This window comes from Pseudopipra pipra, chromosome 1, assembly GCF_036250125.1.
Source record: "Pseudopipra pipra isolate bDixPip1 chromosome 1, bDixPip1.hap1, whole genome shotgun sequence".
Taxonomy (NCBI): Eukaryota; Metazoa; Chordata; class Aves; order Passeriformes; family Pipridae; genus Pseudopipra; species Pseudopipra pipra.
Genome location: NC_087549.1, coordinates 87,784,534 through 87,809,071, shown reverse-complemented (window position 1 = coordinate 87,809,071; position 24,538 = coordinate 87,784,534). Strand labels below are relative to the sequence as shown.

Genomic DNA, 24,538 nt, shown 5'->3' with positions numbered 1-24,538 from the left:
CCATGCGTCTGTCTGCCGGACCTATCCACAGGGTTGCAAGTGCCCAATCTCAGCTCTGGAAATGAGAGATTCTTCCAAAGCTCCTTCCTCAGCACAGTTGGGAGGAAAACTCCTAACTCATCTCTTTATTATCCCATGCAGCAGTGTCTTGCCCCACCTGCTGCCTACTCTGGCTCAGCTGCTACTCAGGCCCTGGGCACCTGAGTCTCCTGCTTCTCTGGCTGTATAAAGCCACCACTAATGCCACACAAGCAGCTGCTGCTGCTGCTGGAGCGTATGCAAAAGGAAAGCACTGTCATCATAATTTCTGTGAGATTACCTCATATTTCAGTCACCATGACAGGACAAAAGGTTGATTGAGCAGTTAGAAATGTGGGTATTGTGTAAGGATGGAGCTTTAAACAACCTAAAAGAGATGCTAGGAGTGACCTGAGCAAAAAAACATAAGCCCAGTCTGCTGTGAAGTGTGCAGGATTTCTCAACCCATGCAAACTGCAGGGGTGCATGCACCCAACAGTGGACTTCCCTTCAGTAATGACCAGTTTTGCTTTTTCTGTAGACTGCAGGAACCTCATAGTCATTTAAAACTGCAGAGGCAGACTGGGATTAAATAAAACTGATTTTTTTACAGGATTGTTTCTCCCTAGCAGTCAAAAAGCTGTTCCAACATTGACTCTTCCTCTATGATACAGCTAATGAACTCAGCTGTAGAAAGAAATCTCTGAAACTGTGGAGTTTCCTAGGAGACAGGAGGCACTTTCTCACCTACTTTCCAACATTGACTTCCACCAGTCCATTTAATTTCTTAGTCCAGTAACTGAGGATACTTTATATATGGCAGAGATTTTATACACAGCTCTTATCTTCAGAAAACACTGAAAATGCTTCTCAGGCTAAAGGGTAAACTTTATCCAGAGAGAGCAGGATCAAAACATGTGCTATTCCTTACTGCAGAAAAGAAATGTGCTACCAAAAAATTAGGCAGCATCATTAACAGTGACTAGCATTTATGCCCATCAGCTTCTTTCTATCTATAGCAACTGATCAAATTCATAGAGTATGTACATGGTACAGGACTAAAAGCAGGTATGTGCTTTAAACTACTTAAAGGAGGAATTTATTTCAGCTACTGGCAAATTATACTAATAGTTTTATCATTAAAGCACTGTATGAGCAGTTGTATAAAACCATACTAAATTCTTGTATGTGATCAATGACTCTGCTGAGAACATAGTGCCTACTCAGAGGTATCTGCACACCCAGAGGTGTGTCAAAGGGGAGAGGACGATGTATACAAGTCATTTTCCACACTGGCTAAGGAACATTAATTAGAGCGGAAGTAGCTTCAAATCACTTTTGTGTCCTCTAACACCGTGGTCATTTCGTCCTGCTCTGGTTTCTCATCTGAGGAACTTTCTCAGCTCCGATAAAAGGAACCAGAAGGCTGCCAACAGCCTACATAGAAGTGAGGACAAGAAGACATCATGCAAACGTTGATATCCTACTGTTATTTTCTCAGCCTAGGCTTTTGGGAGCCAGCAGAAGAGGAGGAAGGACATTACAGGAGGTGATTGTTCAGGTTTTGAAAGATGCTCCTGTGCATCTTTCATACTGGCCAGCTAAGCCAGCCAGTTCTTTGTTTTGCTCAAGTAACATCAATGTGTAAGAGAGAATCTGACTCAGTCCCTTGCAGCTGCAGAGATAATGAGCTGGATGACAAGCAGAAGAAATATGCTTCTGATCGTCATCATCATCATCAAGTCTATAAACAACTATGCAAACAGGCTTTCTGCTTCTGGGGCATAGTTTCCCTTATTGGTGCTATCTTCCTTTTCCTACTGAAAATATAGAATCAGAAGTCCACATTCATAAAAGTGATGTCTCAGCATCATGAAAAATAATGTGCCTGTACATTCTTTATAACATAGCTAGTGTTTGTTACTTTTAAAAATGGTTCTTTCTTTAACCTGCACCTCCAAGAATGTCCACAGACAAACTTAATAAGTACACACCAAATATTTTAAAACTTCAGAAGTTTATTGCAAAGAAGAGGTCACATGGTGCATTTAGATTTTATTTTTTTTCGTTACAGGGAAATCAAGCAAAACAGTAGAAAATGTATATGGGTAACAGTAAAACAAAAGCCCAGTCCAATAATAGCCCTTTATATCCACCAAGCTATACTTCAGAAAATGAGTAGCCAAACATAAAGAAGTAGAGCATCTGAAAGACAGTTTCATGTTTATGGTATAGATTCTAAACCAATATTAAGGGCATTTTCTATCCACATTGTTAATATCTTTTTCTTCATAATAGCAAACTGAAAAAGGTCTGTGGAAAAAAATTAACTACTGCAAGATTTTCAAACCTCAGTTATCACCTTATGGATTGACAGTTATGGATAACAGGAGAAGGCACGACACAGTATTTAAAATATACAGATACCTATTAAAATCCAAACACTAAAAGGAAATCGGAACCAAAACTCAAAATTCACAAATATTACTTTTGCATTCCCTAACCTGCAAGTTTGCATTCAAGCATTTTACAGCTTTTTCAGAAGAGAAGTGTAATACTCCCAGAAAAGGCTTCAAGGTTTTGCTTTGGGATACTTTGTTGATGTTTTTTTTTCTTCTTGGAAAGGAAATATAGAATAATCTAACTGATAATAAAATGCAGACACATCCCCTCACTTGTTATTAGCGCCCAATAGACCCACTGCTGAAGGTTGAGTATGAATAAGAATATGAAGAACTTGCTGATGCATCAAAACTTCCCCTCCTAGACCCACTGCGTGAGCCTGAACGTGAGCCAGAGCGAGAGCCGGAGCGAGAGCCGGGTGCAGAGGAGACATTGTAGGGACTGGATATGCCTTTAGAGGAAACAGAGGCTGCTTCCAAGAGTTTAAGCCCTGTGATGTCTTCCACCATTGACCGATTCATTGCATCTTTGTAGGATATTTTCAGCTTGGTTTTCGGGCAGGTCAGAATTTTGGGATAGTTGTTGGTGTCTTGTAATTTCTGGGCAGCGCGACCGTCAATCAATCCGTTTCTAATGGCTTCTTCAGTGCTTATTCTTCCACGCACTTCTGGGTCCACAAGACCTCCAGTGAGGTACTGGAATTCAAGGAACCGCTGCCCAGCCTCATAAGGCAGCCATTTTTCCTTCACTGCTTCAGCTGCAGACATCCTCTTCCGTCCTCCCTTTATGCCTTCAAACCCTATGAAGGCCTTCTGGGCTGGTTTGAGACGTGTGGCCATATCCTGATCGATGATGCCTTGACCAGTGGCTTCCTGAAGCGAGAGCCTCTGGCCGGTAGTAGGGCATATTATACCCCCTGTGCAGGCCTGGGCTTCGAGTAACCGCTGCCCAGTGATGCTGTCCACAATGCCCCGCTGTATAGCTTCTGAAATGGAGATTTTCTCCAAGTTTTCCGTGTCAAATATGGCTGCAATAGGACTGCACTCATCTGGGGTCTCTGAGAAAGAACCGCTTCTGATCAACGAAGAAGAACTCCTGACACTCAGCACCGTGGGAGACCGAGTCACTGACTCATGCCGAAACACCTCATCAGTGCCGTTGCGGCAGGAAATCATGTCTGCAAACTGCGTTAGGCTTAAACTGCCAGAACGGTACTGGTCAAAAAACTTCCTCTCCACCAGACCTTTATCAATAGCATCTTGGATGTCATATTGGCTACCTGTTTTTCTGTCAACAAGGACAACTCTGCTGCTGCCATCTGATCCTGTAATAGTTATTTCTTCCCACTCACACTCCTGCTCAGCTAGTTCTGTATAGGTGTCATAATCTATGAGGCCTTTGCTGTATGCCTCCTGCACGGACATTTCCCTGTTTGTTTCTGGATCTACAATGACAACCCTGCGCTTCCTAAGGGTGTTCTTCTGTGAGGTGTGCACCACCTTCTTCTTCTCTCTCAGGGGTAGAAGGCAGAGCCCTGTTGCATCATCCTTTATGCATCTTTCTTTCAGTTGCAAGTAGGTCAAGTTTTCCTCTGTGTTGGGATCAAAGAACCCTTTGGTGTCATCACTTGGATCACTAAGGATCTGGTTGAGCTCTTCATTGAAGTAGCCGCGTTTGTAGGCTGTCTCTACTGGTAAGCGGTAGCTCTCTTTGGGGTCAATGATTCCTCCAGTAGCAATCTGGGCCTCCAGCAGACGAATACCGTGGCCTCTCTCTATGAGCTCTTTGTTCATTGCTTGGAACAGAGAAATGATGTTTCCAGTTTCTGGGTCTTTGTACCCAGTGACAGCTCTTTCAGCAGAGAGAAGTTTCTCTTTAAATTCAATTCCAACAAGGCCTCTTTTGTAAGCTTCCTCAACTGGCAGCCTCACGTTGCTGACAGGATCCACTATGAACCCTGTGGCCGCCTGGGCTTCTAGGAGTTCAAGGGCTGTCCCTGGCCTAACCAAACCTATTTTCATAGCTTGGTAAATTCCGAGTTTCTCTTTAGTAGCCTCATTATAGATACCAGCTATACAGCTAGAGCCCTGAAGGAAATCAATAATTCTCTCGCTCACTTCTTCCACTGTAATTGCGCCTCTTTCCAAGTCATTCCTTGTTGATTCCTTGATTATTCCAGCCTCAAGCAGTGCATCTGCTGAGACGGGCTGCCTGATCCCTTGGAAGGACATACTCCTCTTCTGCACTGGAAGTAGGAGCAGACCAGTGTGTGGTTCAATCCTGCATTTTTCCTTCAGCTGCATGTAAGTGACTGCCTTTTTGGTGGTGGGATCAATGAAGTTCTTTGCATTGCCTTGGCAGTTGTTTAGTAACCTGTAGAGGTCTTTGTCAATCAACCCACGAGATAAAGCTATATCTTTGGGTAGAAAAACACTGTTGACAGGATCAACAATCCCTCCTACAGCCAGCTGGGCTTCCAGCAGACGAATCCCAGTTTCTCTGTCAACCAAATTTTTCTTGATGGCTTCAGATACTGGCACAGTTTTGCCTGAGAAAGGATCTTTAAAACCTGTAATAGCCTTTTCTGCTGTATAGATTTGTTCTCTGTCATCAAAGTCGATCAGATCTCTGGCAATAGCACTGTCCACGGTCAACATCTCATTCCGGTGCGGGTCTATCACACCTCCTGTTGCTGCCTGGGCTTCTAAGAGCAGGACTGCATTTTCTGCTGTAAGCAGCTGATTCCGTTTGGCCTCCACAAAAGAGTACTTCTGTCTGGGCGAAAGTGACACCCCTGCAATAGCTCCTGCCCCTTTGAGGTAGGGTTCAATGTCAGCCGCGACTTCTTCCACTGACCTCTGCCCCTTCAGCAGTTTATCCAGTGTGAGTTTGTCTATCAGTTGACATTCATACAGCTGCATTGCTGTAATCTTCTTCCGCAACCCACTGAACAGCAGCTTGGAGGCATCAATACAAAAGTCTTCCTCAGTCTGCGTAGATCTGTGAGACCCATATGGGCGTTGTTTCAGTTTCTCAATCTCTCTTTGCAGCCTGAGACGCTCGGACTCCAGCTCCGACTGGTTTTTGACAGTGGTCTCTTCCAGTCTGCACCGGTATCTCTCCTCAATCCGTTTGATTTCCATCTGCAGCCTTTCAATCTCGCTCCTCAGGCTATTCTTCTCCCTCTCACTCTTCTCTCTTTCACATTGGATCTTCCTTATCGATTCCTCTGTTCGGGAGTGTTGGCTCTTCCACTGATTGAGGTCATTCAGTATTTGTTGCTTCTCACTTTCCAGGCGTTGCTTCAAACGTGACTCTGATTCCAGGGTAACTTTCAAACGGTTCAGCTCCTCTTCTAATCTCTGCAGCCTGGCTTTGTCTTGCTCCAAAGCACTCATTTTTATCAGCAGGGTTTCTCTTTCTTGCATAATGTGACTATACTGATTTTTGGATTCTTGAATCCTATTGGATGCCTACAATTGTGAAGAAATAAACCAAGAAAGGATGGTTAGAGTTTATGCTGGTTAGAGTTATGTCCTCCACTTACAATGCTCTTCAGCCTGTCATTTAACCTGCAGCAAGCTTCCACTGGAAAACATTCTAGCACAGCAGTGCCTTACCCGAGACCATAGATACACTTAAACCAGAGAAGGTACATTATCCCTTCACTGACAGTGTCTCTAGTACCACCTGAGACTTGGAGACTCCATTCTGTTATCCATAGCCTTGATTTTCTGCTGATTTAGTTCTCTCTTTATAACTTTTTGATACTACTCACAGTACACCAACAAATACACAGAGCATTCAAGACTAACTAATAGTCTGATGCTCAGCAGACATCCCCATCCCTGGCAGTCCTACTAACCTGGGTGAATTTCTATGGGCTGAGGACTGGTCATACATGGATAAAAAGGAAATATATTACTTGATTTTTGCTTTCCTGTTAGTTTCATATGTTACTCCAAACAACTTTACCTGTGTTGCTTTACGTTTTAATTCACATAATGTCTTCATACCTGTACACCCATACACAAACACCCACAAGCATGCATATTTGTATGCAGTCCATATTAAACTGAATACAAGTTTATCTGTTTGTAACACATGCATATATATATATGCACAGATGTTATATAATCCTAAATGTTAGTATTTTTTAGAAACCATTATTAAGATTTTTAAAATAAAGGAAAGAAAAACTGAATAAAGGAAAGAATAACTGGGAATGGGAATGAGAAAAGGGGAAAATATAAGAAAAAACAAAGAAACATTTTCACAAGTGCTCACTTGTATGTATTTAAAGAGTACCTCTTTGAACAAGAAACCATGCAGAATAAAATACGAAAAATATTTTCTTTAACTTATGTTGTCACCTAGAGTTTTAGAAATAAGGGCCAATCATAAAATTTGCAAATCCCCTTGGTGACTTAGGAACATAAATCCCCAAAACAGTCAATGAAATGTAGGCTTTAAGTACTTTAGGTACAGCTGACAACATGATCTTTAATCCTCACTTGTAGTCACCACCTTACCAGCTAAGCAGCACTTTGACAGCTTGTTGGTTCTGGGGTTTTTAGCCAGTTTAGTTTGTGACAGCACTCAGGTCAGCCTCAAAGGACTGCTTTAACCCATCCTGTCTGAAATACCCCGGGGAAGCACACAGCCAGCAGGGCATGATTAAAGCACAGTTGTACTCCATTTACTCTCATCTTCCCCTAGGATGGTTTGGTGGAGGCTGGCACGGAGCCCATGTTTCTCCTGGGGCAAGGGCTGAAGGCAAGGCTTGGCTAGATGATAAGACAGCTTATGGATCCCTAGAACTTCCAGGGAGTAAAGAGGCTAAGGAAGTGGCCAAATCCTGCCATTTTTATTTAAAAATTAATAAGAGAAAGTCATAAAGGGAATGTTAATCACAAGTGCAGTGACTTGAAACAGCAAAGGGTGAATTAATTTGTTCAAATGGACACTGCAATTAATTATATAGCTGAGAGACAGTAAAGCTGGGATCAAAATATATTTGAATACCTCTAGAGCTTGCTTTTGGAATTTTTCAATTTCCTGTCTCAATTTTTCCCTTTCTTTCTGTAAATCATTAATCAACCCCTGAAGTTCCAGGGTTTGCTTGCTGCTCATCTGAAGCTGATTCTTTAGTTCAGCAATGGTGGTATTTTTCTCATCAACTTCACTTCTGATCATTCTGAGATCATCGTACTCCAATCTAGCATTTCGCAGCTCTTCCTCCAGTAACAAGTGTTCCTTCGTTAGGTTCTCGGTGAGAGACTGAAGCCTTTCGATTTCTATTTTGCACTCATTCAAGGCTTTGCTTTTTTCCTCAGAGGTTTTCTGTAAGTGCTCATATCGTAGGTGAGCCTGTTTTAATTGCTCCTGTTCTTGGACCAACTGACGACGTAAAGTCTCAATATCAGATGTGTATTTTCTTATCTCCTCCATGTATCTTTGCTTCTCTCTCACATGACCATCTAATACTTCTCTTTGGTGTCTAAGGTCATCTTCATTTCTCTTCTTTACAATAGATACTTCCTCTATCTGCTGTGTAAGATTAGTTATTTTAACTGATTGGTCTCTGAGAGATCTCCTCATGCCTTCTACTTCCTCCTCCAATTTCTTCCTCCTGGACGTCTCCTCCATTAAATTTTTATTCTGTCTGCAAAGTTCCTCCTCCAACTTATGTTTCTGGATCTGCAAGTCTTTTACAGTGCTCTGGAACTTTGCAGTTTCTTGATCCCTGCCTTTTTTCTCTTGTGAAACTCTTTCATAGTCAATTTTCAGTCTGGCCAGTTCCTGCTCTTGGATCCTCAGCTTGTTAATTGTCTCAGTAGCACTCGTGTTTGCTTTCTGCAGGTCAAACTGGACTCTTTTTAACTGACTGTTTTCATCCTCCACTTCTTTCCTCTGACTTGTTTCTACATCCAACAACTTTCTCAGCCTTTCAATCTCTTTGTTTCTTTCCTTAATGGTCTTAGAAGCATCATCAAGTGACTGCTTGTACCGCATGCTTTCATCAGAGTGCCTCTGAATAACTTGTTTTAGCTCAATCTCCAGCTGCTGTTTCTTCTGAGAAAGCTCTGAGCCAGCTGCCTTCTGCTGCTGAGCATTCTCTTCTATTTTCCGTAGATTGTCTGTTGTCTGACTTATTGTATTCTTCAGTCTCCTAATTTCCTCACACAAATTCCTATTTTCTCTCATGGCATTATCAAGTTGTGTTCTATAATTATTTGTCTCCTCTTCCTTTTGCATGGTCACCTGGTGAATTGTGTTCTTTGTGATATTAATCTCAGTTTCATATTTGTTCTTTAAACTAATAATTTCCTCATCATAACTGTTTCTTACCTTAGCCAATTCATTTTCAAGTTCCCATCGGCTTTTAGCCTCTTCCTGAAGCTGAAGCTTTAGCCTTTCCAGCTCCTTAGTTTTATCCTGAATAGTTGAGGCAGCCTCCTCAAGAGCCTGCTTGTATCTTGAGTTGTCTTCACCACGAAGCTGAATGATCTGTTTCAGCTCCAGCTCTAACTGATGCTTTTGCTGTGACACCTCAGAACTGCAAGCCTTCTGCTGAAGAGCATCTTCTTCTGCCCTCCGCCGTTGATCTGTCGTTTGCAGAATGGCATCATTCAGCCTCACAATCTCATCCTTAAGGTCTCTGTTTTCTCTTGTCAGTCTGTCAACCTGGGCTCTGAGGCCTTTGGCATCATCATCTTTCTGTGCAGCTATCTGCTGGATTGTGGTCTTCTTAATATTAATTTCTGTTTCATACTTGTTCTTTAAATTACTCATCTCCTCGCTAAACTGGTTTCTTACCTTAGCCAGCTCATTTTCATATTCCCTCTTCCGTGTGCCTTCGTCCTGAAGAAGAACCCTTAATCTTTCTATCTCGTACTCCTTCTCCTTGATGACCTTCTCCGACTCTAACTTTTGCCAACCAAGGCTGTCTTTCTCATTTTGTCTTGTTTTTTGCAGCTGGTCATAGTCATTCTTCTGCTGCTCATATCTATCCTCCAGCAACTTCCTTTTCCTTTTCTCATCTTCAGTCTCATAAGTCAACCTGGTTATTCTGTCATTTAGATCCTTTATTTGGGCATAGCATTTGTCCAAGTTTTGCTTAGCAGAATTTCCATCCATTTCAGCTTGTCTTTTCATCTCCTCCAAACTCATCAGCTTTGCCTTGAGCTGAGAAATATCCATCTGGTACTTCTGCAGATTTTGCTCCAGGAATTTATGTTTGTTGCTTGTCTCTGAATTTGAATCCCTAGCAAGCCTGAGTTCTTCTTCCAGAAGTTCAATTTTGGTGTTTTTCATCTGCAACATGATAGCAGAAAGACAAACAAACAGAAAAACTCACATAAATGCTTGTGACAACTGTTGCAAAATCATCACATGCAATACAATATACAATATGTATTTGTAACACTGACAACTTGAAAGTATTTTTTTCACTCCTTCAATGACAGCTAAAAATCCTTTTTTATTTAATGTCATCAAGACAAATTCTGGAATCCTTATTTATTCAGAGTCAAACCTTATTCAGAAAAAAGCACAATGACTTTCAGAGGGGAAATGATACTTGATGAGGGGAGGGAGATGCAATACAGAGAGTAAAATCTGGTGTACCAAAAGTTCACTGGCGAAGTATGAAATAGTCGCCTTTAGAACCTCCACGATTTTCAAACAGGGGCATCACATTCTGTATATGTGACTTCCTAAATGGGCCTCTCTGTTTCACTGAGCTGTATCAAAGCAGGAATTGCTCCTTTTGATACACTTTAGAATATGGCCTGAAATGAGGTGCCCTTAACTGTGAGGAACAAGTTTTCAGCACTGACATAACTGTACTCTCACTGAGGTCAAGGCTGGGATGGGTAGAGAAGGATCTCTTACATGCTTTGATGAGCACCTCCTATTTACCAAGAAGGGCAGTGTTCTCCATCTCACCTCCTACATGACCTTGGGGGTAACTTTGTAAGACACTGTACTCTTTCACAAAAAATGCATGACACTGCTAGTATGTCTCCTTCATAGGACACCTCTGAGTTCAGGATATAGTTTTGTGCACTATTTTACACTGTACATTCTGTCTCTGGTCAGTGATAGTTTGCTAATATATGATAAAAATAAAAGGTAAAGAAAATAAAAGGATTAGAATACCTTCAAGTCCTCCATACTCTTTAACATTTCACTCAAGAATCTGTAATAATCTCCTGATCTTGTAAGAAGCTCTATATAGCGAGACTGAGCCTCATTAGCCTTAACAAAAAAAAAAAGATAATTGTTAGTAGCTTGTACCACAGAGTTAGATATGAATATACCTATGCCCAGATCATTTAGAAGATTCCAATCCACTTGAGGAAACATATCACTTGACAAAGTAAAAAGCAAATTCTCCTCACAAATTCACATGACTTTCTGAGGATCCCAAATATACAAATTTTTCCTTCTGAAAAACCCACACTTTTTTTTTCAAGATTGTTTTCCCCCATGGCTGATCTGATATTAAACCCAAGCCTTCATCCCCTGGTTCATCGTGCTCTTCCTGTCTGACAGTCACGAGTAACCTCAGTTAAATTTTTAATAGTAGTTAATTCCCAGGTTGAAAGTGATTAAACCACTTGGGGCACGAATCTTCCTTTCTCACAGTATGTATGCAATGGACACTGAATAGGAATGAGGTAAATTCCTGAGGGCTAATCTACTGTCTAAACAAGCCCAAGTCTGATTTTACAGCACAGAGACTATTCTGCACTAATTCCTTGTGCTTACGTGCTTAGTGCACATTGCCAGTGACAGTGCTAATTTTTAGAATACATCTGGATATGACTCAGAATGGCTTACATGGACAAACAAATGTATTCAAAAGATTAGTGGGGAGGAAAGAAAGATACCTCTTGTAGAATCAGCACTGCAGGAGACTGAACCACACTCTTCTTGATAGGTATGTTGAGCAATGTTTCTAATCCTGAACTGTAGGAAGCAACCTGTAGTTCATAGTCCTGAAAAACAAGACGAAAAGTAAGCCCTCTTTAGCAACTGCCAAGGAATTCTGTGGGAATCTGTATTTCAGAAAATGCAAAGTTTTGGGTTGTTCTGGTTTTGTTTTCTTAATAAAAGCTATGTTTTTCCCTTGTTTATATTTCTGGCCATGTTCAGATGATCCTCTGTCATAAGCAGAAGCTCATCAGTTCAAGTACCACTGTGGAGATTCATAGGGGAGAATGACAAGGAAAAAAGAGAAAAAATGTTTTACAAAAAAGAGAAGACAAGTGTTTCTGTTAGTTGAGCACTATGTGGAAATGAGAAAGATTAATGGGAGCAACTACTCTAAGCACTGTTATCAACCAAAACTTCATCAGAAATAACTGTCTCTCCATCTCTTTTGTATCACATATGCCATGTCACATATTTAGCAAAATCTTTGTCAGAGAGAGTAAGACTGAGCTGCAGAAAGCACAGATATAAAGGTGACATAAAAATACAAGGACCACAAAACCATTCCCTCTGTATGTTATTGGTTTGCATGGCTATTGCACACCATTCCTCCTGCTAACCTGCATTTGTCTTTCCTCTTAGATCAGATCCTAATCAGATCGAATTCATAAGATATCAATCTGTTCTTCACTCCCTTACATTTTTTAACATGTGAACTGGAAAGTTTAGTCTGGCTAGAAGGAGGCTTCGCTTCACCTGAAGAGAAGCTCTCACTGGTACCTTCTGCATGATCCCATAGTCTTCAGGTGGCAAGTACAAAATTGCTTTCATTGTATTTTATACACAAAAGTGCTTTACCCCAGCAATTTCTGTACACACACATCAGGGAGCCAACTTCTCACCCGTCAGCAGAGAATGACAATAACAATGAGATGCGTCTGACCATGAAAAACCACACCCCATAAAAATGCTGAGACCCAAGTACCTTAATTGCAGCTGAGCACTGATCTGCATGCTTGAGAAGCTCCTCAACTTTGTCTCTCTTCCCACAGATTTCACTGTGCAAGTTCTGTCAAGAAAAAAGTGAGCCATGAAACACTCCCTCAAGATTTACCAGTATTTCCTCCTGTACACGCTGCCTCCATCAGAAAGCACCTGCAGCAGGAGACTACTGCAACCCCTGGGGCTGAGACCTGAAGTGACCTGTAGGTGGGCAGTTTTTGCAATAGCAAGCTCTCTGTGCACGAGTAGGTTGTTCTCAGAAAGAACACCCAACAACTGAACACACCCCAGTGGTGGGGAGGGAGAGTTCCTTGGCTTTAGTTCAGATTATTTCCTCACTTTTCATTTTTGTGCTGTAATTTGTCCCATAAATTGCACCATCTTACAGTCCCTTGAATTAATTCAAAGCTGATGTGTAAAAGTGTCAGTGTAGGAGCCAAAAACAGTCTTGTTCATAATCAGTAGCAGTGCTGACAGCAAGTAATGAGGATAATAATATTTCCTTTCCCCTGCCTTCTAGACACGGTGGTTTTTGGTAGCTTATGTACTTTTTAATTGAAAACAGGCCACTGAATTGCAGACCGCATTGATACTGATATTTTCTGTACAGCAAAACAGATAACAGAAGACAACTCATTCAGGTGCTGCATACCTTCTGATCATGTAGATATCTCATGATAGTGTTGGAATCGCACAGCTTCGTGGACTCAATAGAATCCTGCCGACGCTTGGCATCACAGATCCATTTGCACAGAGCCTGGTAGAGATCTCTGTAAGTTTTCAGCTGTTTGATCTGCCTTTCTAAATCCCACAATCTAGAAAAAAAAAGGGAAAAAAAAGTCAAAATGAATGTCAAAGTGCATTCTCTTTCTCTCTCTTTGCACAATTTTCAAAAATGAGACACAGTAGTAAACCATGTAAAACTATGGGAAGCTCTGAATAAGAGATTCTGAACAAAAATTTCAAATAAATGAGAATTTTACTGATTATTAGTCATCCGATATGGGGTTTTAGTGCCTTATTTTTGAGTAACTAATACACAGAGGTTGGGCCTTCCTGTCAATTAAGTTAGGAATGGATAAAACTTTGCAGTCACAAGAGTCAAGTTCATTGACTTCAGGATTCTTGTTCTAAATTTTCACTGAACAACCAGCAATCAGTCAATTTTTATTAGTAGTACTACATTTTGTCCTCAAGTAAAACCAAAATAAACTGAACCAAACAACACCCTAACCTTCCCCCCACTCACAAATAATCAGAATATGCCTTCAGTTTAAGATTCAGATACAAGATCCAGATTTTTTTACTTAATTCCTACTGTTATTTTTTTAATCCTCAGGTATAGGGTATTCAGCAATAAACATGATTGCTTTGTTTGGGAGGGAAACCACTGATTGGAAGTACTTAATCCAAGGATATTATCAAGAATTAAAACAAAAAAGAAAATGAGAACAGCTCCTTAGCACATAAATTTGACATTTACATGGCTACCTACATTTTTCTGCCTGGACTTACACAATCCTTTTTAAAGTATGTTCAATCTATTCACAGTTGCTCAAGTCTTATTGCCCTGAAGACACCATTTGTCCTTTGGAAGTGAAGGTTAGCGCACATCAGTTCTTTTAGACTCACTGTTAAGATGATCTTGGTAGCAATAGCAATAAGAAAAAAGCTGTGGAAATATGAACAAACCTGTTATCTATCTGCTTATCAGCTCTCTGCCAGCGGTCTATTAGCTGGGTAACTTTGTCACAGTACTTTCCAATGTCCATGTCATACAGAGTATATGACTGGCAAGACTGTGAGTGAATCTGAAGTGTTCTCTGCAGCTCATTTTCCAAGGTATTCAGTAGTGACTTCTTCATATTTAGGTCTGCTTTCATTTTCTGGAGAAAAAAGAAAATGCTATCATATATTTTATTCTTGAGAAGATACTGAAATTTATCCAATTTAACAGCATGCACAATGTGTTGGGATCTAAAGATATTGTTTCTAAATCAATAAGGTACGTATAGTGATGTTAGCTGGAGTTAATATATTTAAAGTGAAACACCTACTTTGGTGAACATTTTGGCTTAAAAATCTGTTTAAAGTTAGACTTTAAATAATTTGCTAAACCAAAGCCCTCTGCAGTCATATTCCGAAGAGAACACTTCAGTTTCTCAGAATTATGCAGAGCAGTTACCAGAGCAGAACAAGAGACTTGCTTGTTCCTAGAAACAACTGACTAGAAAATTTCACTGAAGCACAAAAATTCCTGCACTTGCAACAGCTGTGGAATCAAGCCTTGGGACTGGCATATCTAGTTTTTAAACATCTAAAAATCAGCACGGATTTTTTTTTCCCCTGTTTACAATTTTATAAACATCTTACATGGAGATGTTTCTTTACACACACACTTGTTTGTGTACACATAGTCACATATCGTAGGGTATCACCAAATGGAACATACAGTGTAGGCAGTGGTCTGCCTTGCATCCCCCAGTCACAGGGATGGCTATAGCCTTTGATAATATGCTCAAACGTTATTTTTTTTTTCTGTATAGCTCAAATTTACACCAGTTAAGAACAACTCCCAGCAACTAAACTGCAGCTCTCATTTAAAATGACAAAAAGGTGACTTGCTAGTACTCCATTTGTGACACCTACACATTTTTTCCCTACTACACCTAAGAACAGGAAACAATGAAAGAGTCCTTGTTCTCCCAAATGCACTCAGTGCACAGAAGGTCCAGCTCAATGGCAGAAAAAGACTGGATCTGCAAGCCAACTTTGTGCTCAGCACAGTTATTTGCCCTCTCCCCTTGTACAGGATGGATACTTTTCACTATAAGATTTGACAAGGACCCTATACCAAAACCAGGACACACAATAATACTCAAATTTACGTGTTACATCTAGAGAACAACAGGGGCAATTAACAAGCCTGTTTGCAAGAAAGGAGATACTGCTTTCAAATCTACCTTCACGAGTGATGCAAATAAACACGGATAATACTGTACAGAAATGGATAATGGACAGCTTCCATGCAACTGCTTTTGCTGCAGGGGCAGCAACAACCTGAGGATGGAAGAAGTAATAACCCATATATTCCTTTCATTAATTCCATAGAATCATAGAATACTGTGAGTTGGAAGGAACCTACAAGGGTCATTGAAGTCCAACTCCTGGCCCTGCACAGGACAGCCCCAGGAATCACACCATGTACCTGAGAGTGTTGCCCAAATGCTTCTTGAACTCTATCAGGCTTGGTGTTATGACCACTTCCCTGGGGAGCCTGTTCCTGTGCCCAGCCAACTTCTCAATGAAGAACTGTTTCCTAACATCTAATCTAAACCTCCCCTGGCACTTTCATGCTGTTCCCTTGGGTCCTATCACTGGTCACCAGAGAGGAGAGATCAGTGCCTGCCCCTCCACTTACCTTTGTGAAGAAGTTGCAGACTGCAATGAGGTCTCCCCTCAGTCTCCTCTTCTCCAGACTGAACAGACCAAGTGACCTCAGCCACTTTTTGTATGGCATCCCCCCTAGACCCTTCATCACCTTAACAGCCCTTTTCTGGTTCCTCTCTAATAGCTTTGTATCTTTCTTATATTGTGGCCCCCGAAAGTGGACTCAAAACAGTGCTCAAGGTGAGGTCACGCCAGCACAAAGTAGAGCAGGACAATCACCTCCCTCGACCATCCAGTGGCACCGTGCCTGATTTACAAAAGCATTGTATGCCTATGTATAAAATACAACAAGATCAGCAATTCTATCTCCAATAGCTTTCAAGGGTTCCACCCAGCTCAACAGATCAGTGCTAGCAGCTACAAATTTTGCCTTTCTGTGTCCTTGGGTCTTGGCCTCTCACCTTCAGACAAGCCCGGTAAGCCTCTACTTTATCAAGATCCAAAGGAACAGTCTCTTCTTCAGACAGCCTGACTTCAAAAACTCTGATCACATCTTCTGTTTGTAGAATAACCTGGAGCAGACACCTCAGTGCATTCAAGCTAAAATAAAAAATACAAGACAAATCCATTGTGGACTGGGGAAGGAAAGGTGATATTTCTAATTGCAGATGTTTAGTTAAAAAGAACAGGTAACACAAGAATTTTCTGTGATACCCATGATTCTCACTTTCTTTTTTTAAAGTATTCCAGAAGAGAGAAGAAATTCACATGTCTGTTTTTACTCACATGTACAGAATTTGTAGAAAAGAAGGTGCAATTTTACACTACTGTTAACAAAAGGCAGGTATCTGGACTAAGCATTATAGAACAAAGTGACTATTTATGGCTATAACCTCAATTTTCTTACCTGTCTAAGTAGCCAGCAGAAACACCATTAATATTTTCCAGCTTTTGAAATAGGGCATTTATCTCTGATTGCAAGTACACATATTTTTCACAGCCTCTGAAGTTAGGCAGCAAGTCCTTATGCTTATTGAGGGTTTCAGCCATTATTTGAGAGTCGTTCTGCACACCCTAAGGAAAGAGAATGCCTGGTTTACACATTTTTGGTTGGCTGATCATTCTACAGCACATGTGGAACTGGTCTCCTTATCCAAATAGTCTACTGTTATATAACCAGCCTGACTGAGGACTGAAGCAGTGACTGAGCTTGCTTTCTTCGAGGCAAGTAATATTGAGCAGTTTCTTTTTGGACAGTCTGCAATAGGTAATACCGCTTTTTGAGCCCCTCCACTCTGAAACTCACCTCTGTTGAAAGCAAAGTGCTTTACTGCCAGCTGCCTACTGCACTGGGCAGACATGCCAAGGTCCTTCTGCTCTTAAGACCTTTGCAACCTCATTGATTTAGGGGAATTTCTCACATGCTAAACCTGTTCTCCCTTCTAACTAATCTTCTCTCTCCAGCTTCCTATAAATCTTAAGAACTAGGAGAGGGAGAGAGTTTCTAGGACTCATGTATCCAGTCTGCATCCACAGACAGCACTTCACAGTTAGTTAGTAAAGTAGGGTCCTTGGAAAAGGGTTTTAACAGTGCTTTACCCTGGATGAGGCTTAGCACAAGCTCATGTCACTTGAGATCAGTCTTCCTGTATTCTTTGCCGGGCAGAATGCTACTTCTAAAATTCAAGAATCAACTTTTTCTACCTAGAAGCTTAACTCCAATCCAAATCATCATGGTTAGCTTCCAACTGAGAATTTTCTGCACAGGATGTGTGTCTTCCCCAACTGATCAGAAGCAGAACTGCAGTATGCTCTGCAGCATAGAGTCATGCTGAATTTGAGATGCTCCAGGAAAAATATCCACGGTTACCTCTAAATCCTTTATTCTGACTGAAAAGTCATGCATAGCCCCTTGATCCACTCCAAGAGGAGCTCTTTGAACCATCTGAATCTCAGAAGCTTCAATCTGACGCCGAAGTTTCTGAAGCTCCATCAGCAGCCAGGCCTCCTGCTTCTCATGCTCTCGGTTTCTCTCATTAACGATAACCGTGTTTGAGGAACCCACAGGACAGGTCTCAGTTGGGACCACTGCAACGTGAATTGGGTAGATGTCAACTGCCAGAGAACTGAACACCCACATACAGGAAGCCAATGTGCTGCCCAAGTGATCTAAGCACTGAGTGGATCTGTAGAACTGAGAACAGGTAGAAGATCTGGGCCCTTATGCAGTTGTTTCAGGGAATGAAATCGCTCTTTCACAAAAAGACAAACTTGCTTCCCCAGTCACAGCAGTGAGATTTTGCTTCCTAATAACTGAAAACATATCAAATAGACTAAATTCCTCTCATTTTCCCAGCAAGTTCCATGATCTTTGGAGGACTATTCCCAGATTCCCACCAAAGGAGGAAAGAACAAAATCTTCCCTGCACATGGCCAATTCTGTTACGTTGGGAGACAGCAGAATAGTTCTTGAACACGTTTCAATTCATTTGTTCAAGAGAACATTTTCACATAAAAAGAATGTACCATGCACAACCCTTGGAACAAAGAAACCCAAGCAGTCTAAACTCTCCAAAAACCAGGAGGATGACAAACCTATTTGTGGCTGTCGTGGTTGATTAGGCAGTTGTATAATCAAGGTTTGGTAGTGTTTCTGAGCATCAGTGAACTGAGTCTGGATCTTTCGTTTGTCTTCATCACCAAACATCTCTGAGCCTTGGCTATTCCTGAGGAACTCTTGATAATGGATCTCCAGGTCAGTTATTATTTTTTGGTAATCTTCCTTACGCATTGTTTTCAGCTGAAATAAAGAAGAAGGGAATTTATGAAAAAAAAAATAAAAAAAGAAAAGCAACCGGGAAAGGTTTATGACTACTTAATCAATATGGATGAAACTAATACACCTAGAAAAAACCTCAAAGTAATAGCTAGAACAAAACCTACCGAGGCTTACTCTAGAAGTATGGTGCTAAGAGTACACACTAAGCTAATCTATTCTTATTACAATCATTCCATAACCTAAGAATAGTTTGAAATTCTACCTCTTACTCTGTCTATCCATGCACTTGCACAATGGGAACAAGTACAGCAAGTACATAATAGCTAATCCCTTAGCTAATCTTTCTGTTTATCCATATCATGTTTGAATAGGAAATAATTTTGCTTCTCTTTTAATAAAATTGCAACTTCCATATGTAATTGTTTGTGCAACCCAGTGAAAGGAAGGCTCATGGTTTCGCAGAACATAGATCTGCACAGGATACTGCAAGCTCTGTTTGGGACAGTAGTCATCAGGTCATGGATGTCTCTGGTCTGCAGGTAAGGCCAGCTGGTGTCTTACCTTGGCAATAGTCATCGCTCTGATCTTCTCAATGTCAATCATACAATAGTGCCAAGACACCAGGCTCTTCATGTTGATATACAGCTGGTTCCACAAAGCTAAAATAGCTTCATAATATTGCTCAATTCTGACATGAGAAAAGAAAATTCATGATCAAAATGCATCTGTCCTTGTAGCACAGCTACAAAACATCCCAAGAAACATTCACCACATGAGGAGTGCATTAAGGCTTGTTCCCTACTTGAAAAAATCTTGGAAATTAATTTATCCATGACTTTCATTATTAGAGATGAGAAAATCCTTGTAGAAGCTCATGTTTAAATATTTTTGAGCCCCAACCTAGATCCCAGCGAGTTTCACTGAAGTATGACCTTCAAGTCAATGGTCTAGTCCTTAATCCTCTACCCTTAGGGGCAGAGGGAGTGAACTCCGATCAAGGCTCAGATCATATTTTGTGACTGGTTGATATTTTGAGTGAACTGCTCTATCAAATCCCAATGGCAGGTGTTCAAATGCAGGCAGCAACTCACTTGGTAGCAAGATCCACTGCTAAAGGATTGGGGGGTGGGATGATAAGACTGACAGATGGCACCAGCATATCCACTCCTCCAGGGCCAGTCACCAGCCACTTGCTGCGCTCATTATTGTCCTTCAGGATGCATTCATCTCCTTTTCGCACTGTTTTCTGTAAGGAACACATAACAATTGTTTTCTTTAGTTAAGTAAGATGGAGTTTCTAGGAGAGACAGACAAGGAAGATGTATGACGATCACAAAAGCAGGAGTGCTTCCCAGCTGCCAGGTCTGGGTGTGCACATTGGCTTCATACTGGGGCAAGACATCAGCATAGATCAACCCCTTCTCCCTGAATCTGGTTTCCATGTAGAGAAAACAAAAACAAACAAAAAAAGGAAGCAGGAGCCACAGAACACTGAGCAGTTGCCAGTCTGGTTCATCATCAGGCTTGGGGCTTGCCCTGACAAACATCAAAGACTGAATGAGTACACATGGCCATGGTAAACTATGCAACCATGTATGGCTGTAAGCCAGTGAGCTCGAGGCCTAAGCATGCATAGTGCTGTGTCCATATTTGCAAAGAGACTGTGAGTGAGCATGGCAGAGCTAGATTCACCAAGCCCCAACTGCCAGAAATCCTGACACAGTGCAGCCACAAGTGTGGTCATGGAGTAGGAAAAAGCACGTATGCAGAAAATGCATCTAAGTCTATTGCTAAGAAAAAAAAATACAGAAATAAACCCAAGCAGCCTCAGTACGGAGGAGGAAACAAAAACATCATCATTCATTTCATACTCCACCAATTAAAAAAATGGGGATACCAACGTACCGAGGTATCCTCCTCACCTTTTACTAGATGAAATGTTCACCTAAGGATCCAGAGAGACACTGGAAAGGTGAGCAATCACCAAAAAAAAGTGTAGACGCTGGGAAGATCTGTATCAACAATTCTAATCCTATTATCAACAAGACTTTTATATGCTAATTTGAAATGTGATTATTAACGATATTTAACTGATTAATATTAGTAATTACAACTAGACTTATTAACCAACCAACCAAATTACGTTTATTCATAGTTGCAAGAAAGTAAGAGCTTTTTCTGTTGAAGAAATTTAAGCGGACCAAAAGCAGACAAAGGGATTATACCTGCGGGTCAACGGTTTATTTACTAACTAACTTGCCATGTTCTAGTTTATGTGATGTTTGTTCTCAGCCAAAAAGGGATACAGTACCAGATCCTGTTTGTAGTCACACAGAGCCTTGAGGATAATGGGCTTGTTACTCCGGTAGTCTGGGTTACGCGGCTTCAGCTGCACAATCTTCTTGGATTTGTTCACCAAACTCTGCACTTGCCTCTTATATTCAAGAATTCTCTCTCGTTCATTCTGCAAAAATTAATTGTATATAATGAAATAATTCTAAAAAGAAATGTCATCTAGTTTCCACTGTTTTATTAAGAGAGGGATTCATCTGGAGCTTACAGTAGGCAAAACTTACATTAGCTCTAGTGGGATGAATCTTTGGCCTATAATGTAAAACTGCAGTTTTAAAAAAAGAGAAGAGAAACATCAAATTAAGTAACTTTGCAGCTCTGGCAAGATGAAAAGTTTTCAAAATTTTCATAGCAGGTTTTCCATACAGATCTTCAATGTGGTTACAGTGATGTTTAAGAAACACAGGCCTAAATTGAAAGAATCTAACAAAATAATTGCTAACAAAAAAAAGGTAATAACTACACTCTCAAACCTGACTTCATTAATTGGTCTTTTACATCACAACATTCTTCTCCAATTTGAGATTGTAGTACTTAATTCATGACAAGCAAACAGCTAAAAAAGCTGAGTTTTGTCCTTTCAAAGAGACAAGAGTGATACAGTGACATGAAGAACCATTTATTGAATGTATTTATCCTTTGAAGTAAAATCTATTCTACCACCTAAGAAAAAAGTATGTCATTTTTTTTAATTTGTTGGTATGTCAGAAACTTGGGAATTTGGTGGACTCATTACAGGTTTAGAAAGAAATTAGAATTTCCAAACAGTATTACACAAGTTAAAAAAACACTGGTCCATTTGTAGGCTTTCTGACTTGATGATCCTTGTGGGTCCCTTCCAACTCAACATACCCTGTGATTCTGTGAAATGGGCAGGAATATACCATAATAGTTTCAAGTTCCTACAGTACTGTATATAAACATTGCTGTGCACCTGGGTTTACATTTGGTATTTGAAAAGGGCAGCTGATTTCCAAGAAAAACAGAACATAACCCGCCAGGTGAGTGTGACAGTACCTCCAGCTCCTTGATCTGCTCCAGCAAAGTCTGCAGTGACATGCTCTTATCACAGATGAACTTCTTTCTGATGGAGTCTTGTAAGTTTTTCAGATAGCATTCTGTGGCTTGGGCCTCTTCAAAAAACTACAGAAGAATAGTTGTGAATTTGGTTGTACATGGCTCTTAAAAATATCTGCTAAAAATGTATGGACTCCTTTAATGAGAAATCCCAGTTCATCTCTGGCAGAATGGTAGCATTTGTAACGTGGCAACAATGTGTTATGCACAATAAATATACCTGTGATGGGATTCACACTTTTAACAAAAGTAATGTGAATCCTCCACATCACTACTCACCTGAAAGTAAGCCGCATTCTCTTTCAGATGAACGTCAATACATTTGGTAATTTGAAGAATCCAGCTCCACTGAGTTTGCAATGTGTCCATGTAGGCCTAACAAAAACATTAATATATACAACTCAAACCACCACACTGATCTCTTCCATATCTAGACTCAAGCAAAATTACCTATGCCCCACATAAATGCGAATGAAAAATCTGCAAAAACAAATTCACGCAGACCAGAACAGTGTAACTCATGCAAATAGTTCCACAACTTCTGAGCATCTACCTCACTGAAATGAGTTAAATACCTGCTTGTGAGACACAAAGAGAAGTCTGTTCATGTCTTGCATGAAGAGGCATAAAGCCTGAGGTGCATTAACAAAAAAGAGTGAAATGCATAAGCAGTACTGCAAATAAAATATTTCAATTGCAAATTGCCATGTTCTCCTCCTTCCAAGGAATACTGCCTAACATGACTTTTTATGCTGGTTGTTTTTAAATTCAAAATCTTCACACAGTCATAATGTATATGCTTTAGAAAATTACATACAACTTTTACTTCACTGCTGGAGCTTACAAGGATCTGTCTTTTAAGAGAGAAACTGACCACAGGATAAATAGGAATAGTGATTTTACACAACATAGTAACAGTTAAAAGCAAACGCACTAAAAAGCGGAAAGGATTAATCTTTTTTTCCTTGTAGCTTCTTTCGGTTTCAGGGTTCTTATGCACTCTTAAAATTATAAGAACTGCAATATTTCCTAATAAAATGAGGTCTTCCAAATTGTTGCAGCCTTCATAATTGAAAGGTAAATGTATGCCAAGCTGCAAGAGCAAAACTGTCTTGGCTAAGCTGTAGAAAGGCACCATCAATTTCAGCTGGAGAAAGTATTTGCACCTGGATTAAATATAAACCCTCAACAAAGGGTGTGACTTTTTTCAAAACATGCCAACTAAGATAGCAGAACAACAGTGATATGCCTTCCTACCATAAATTCCACTGCACTGTAGTTAACTCAAACAAGATACAGCAATTTCATACCCTCAGATAACTCCCCAAGCTTAGCATTAATTTTTACATGCATCTATCATTGTGCAGTTGTTACGGCCAGGTTTGTAGAGGAAGGTAATAACATTTATTTAATAGAGCTGGGTAAAATGGACATGCTTTTTGACAGGCAAACCCTTCTTGTGTCCAGAGGCAGCTCTTCATTTGTGGACTTTCACTGAGAACTTTTCTCACGTAACAACTAAAGAAGCATGTGAAATTGCACAAGTGTGTCTAACTCACCTCGATTTTGTCTGAAGCAGGGTGCTGGTTGAGCACTAGCTGGTCACTTTCTTGCTTTAGCTTGTTGAGTTCTTTTTCTTTAAGCTCCAGTTCACTCATGCGTTTCTAAACAAGCAAAACACAGCATTAAACAAGCTCCCAAAGGTACACTGCACAGGATGATTTGTTCTAAATTTTCGAGAGAGTTGTGATAATAATATAATTATCCCTGCTAACACTATGTAGTAATTCTATTTGGTGTACTGAAGTTAATTATGAAGGCAGTAGAATCAAGAAAGGTACAATTATCTCAGTTCTAGTCTCTGGGCTCGCTGCTTCACACAGCAAAGCACACAAAGTTCTGCCTGTCCTAGGAGTGATGGAAGTAAAAATGACTACATCTTGCAACATCCAAAACAACTGAACTAAAAAAAGAAAAACTACCTCCTTAGTAGTGTGAATCTTCATCCCTTTTTCAGTTTGATGGTCAGCACCAACACTGGTTAAACAAACACACATGCTCAATTTCCCTACATACCCACAGATGAGAAGGAGCAGCGCAAACTACATCAGACCATGCACTTTATGTGCTGCTGGCAAAACCATCAGAGGAAGAGAGCAGTTCCCTCTGGTACAGCTCTGCTTCCTGATGACAGATGATCAGGGCCAAATACAGGGACCCCCGAGCCCCTACATAGTCCTAACAGGGAGAACTAAACTGCCTGATTCAAGTCCCTTAGTTTAGCATGCCAACATAGTGACTGGGTGCACAAGCTGTATGTGATCACTAGTCCACAGTGGACTGTGCCAAGAAGGCCAGCTTCCAAGGTCAGAAGAAACCATGACAACTGATTGAATAAGGGCACAATCTTCTAATAAATGTCCTATCTTGACTCAAAAGGTTGTCACACTGTACTTAATTGAAAAGGGTTGACAAAATCCCCAAGAACTTTGAAACATGAAGAAATCCCCATCCTCTGATGAGTCTGTCCCGAGAGAGGTTGTTCCTTCCTCACTATTCCAAAAGAGGGCCCATGGG

At 40.6% G+C, this 24,538-nt stretch overlaps 1 protein-coding gene across 3 annotated transcripts in view; it reads right to left on the bottom strand.

Annotated features, from left to right (window-relative positions):
• Nucleotides 1–2,016: 2,016 nt before the first annotated feature.
• DSP (desmoplakin) overlaps nucleotides 2,017–24,538 on the bottom strand; it is a 38,591-nt gene continuing 16,069 nt past the window's right edge. Inside the window, exons 8-24 of one of the 3 annotated variants that reach the window (XM_064663939.1) lie at nucleotides 23,521–23,625; nucleotides 22,241–22,336; nucleotides 21,902–22,027; nucleotides 20,844–20,996; nucleotides 19,624–19,778; nucleotides 19,094–19,220; nucleotides 18,349–18,553; nucleotides 17,624–17,841; nucleotides 16,661–16,827; nucleotides 16,215–16,353; nucleotides 14,056–14,249; nucleotides 13,016–13,178; nucleotides 12,347–12,430; nucleotides 11,319–11,426; nucleotides 10,585–10,683; nucleotides 7,447–9,738; nucleotides 2,017–5,894 (exon numbers count right to left, since the gene is read on the bottom strand). In XM_064663939.1, coding sequence (XP_064520009.1) covers nucleotides 2,700–5,894; nucleotides 7,447–9,738; nucleotides 10,585–10,683; nucleotides 11,319–11,426; nucleotides 12,347–12,430; nucleotides 13,016–13,178; nucleotides 14,056–14,249; nucleotides 16,215–16,353; nucleotides 16,661–16,827; nucleotides 17,624–17,841; nucleotides 18,349–18,553; nucleotides 19,094–19,220; nucleotides 19,624–19,778; nucleotides 20,844–20,996; nucleotides 21,902–22,027; nucleotides 22,241–22,336; nucleotides 23,521–23,625 — 7,626 coding nt within the window. In that variant the 3' untranslated portion in view covers nucleotides 2,017–2,699. The remainder of the gene's footprint in view (nucleotides 5,895–7,446; nucleotides 9,739–10,584; nucleotides 10,684–11,318; nucleotides 11,427–12,346; nucleotides 12,431–13,015; nucleotides 13,179–14,055; nucleotides 14,250–16,214; nucleotides 16,354–16,660; nucleotides 16,828–17,623; nucleotides 17,842–18,348; nucleotides 18,554–19,093; nucleotides 19,221–19,623; nucleotides 19,779–20,843; nucleotides 20,997–21,901; nucleotides 22,028–22,240; nucleotides 22,337–23,520; nucleotides 23,626–24,538) is intronic. The other 2 variants (XM_064663947.1, XM_064663956.1) reach the window with 2 other exon arrangements.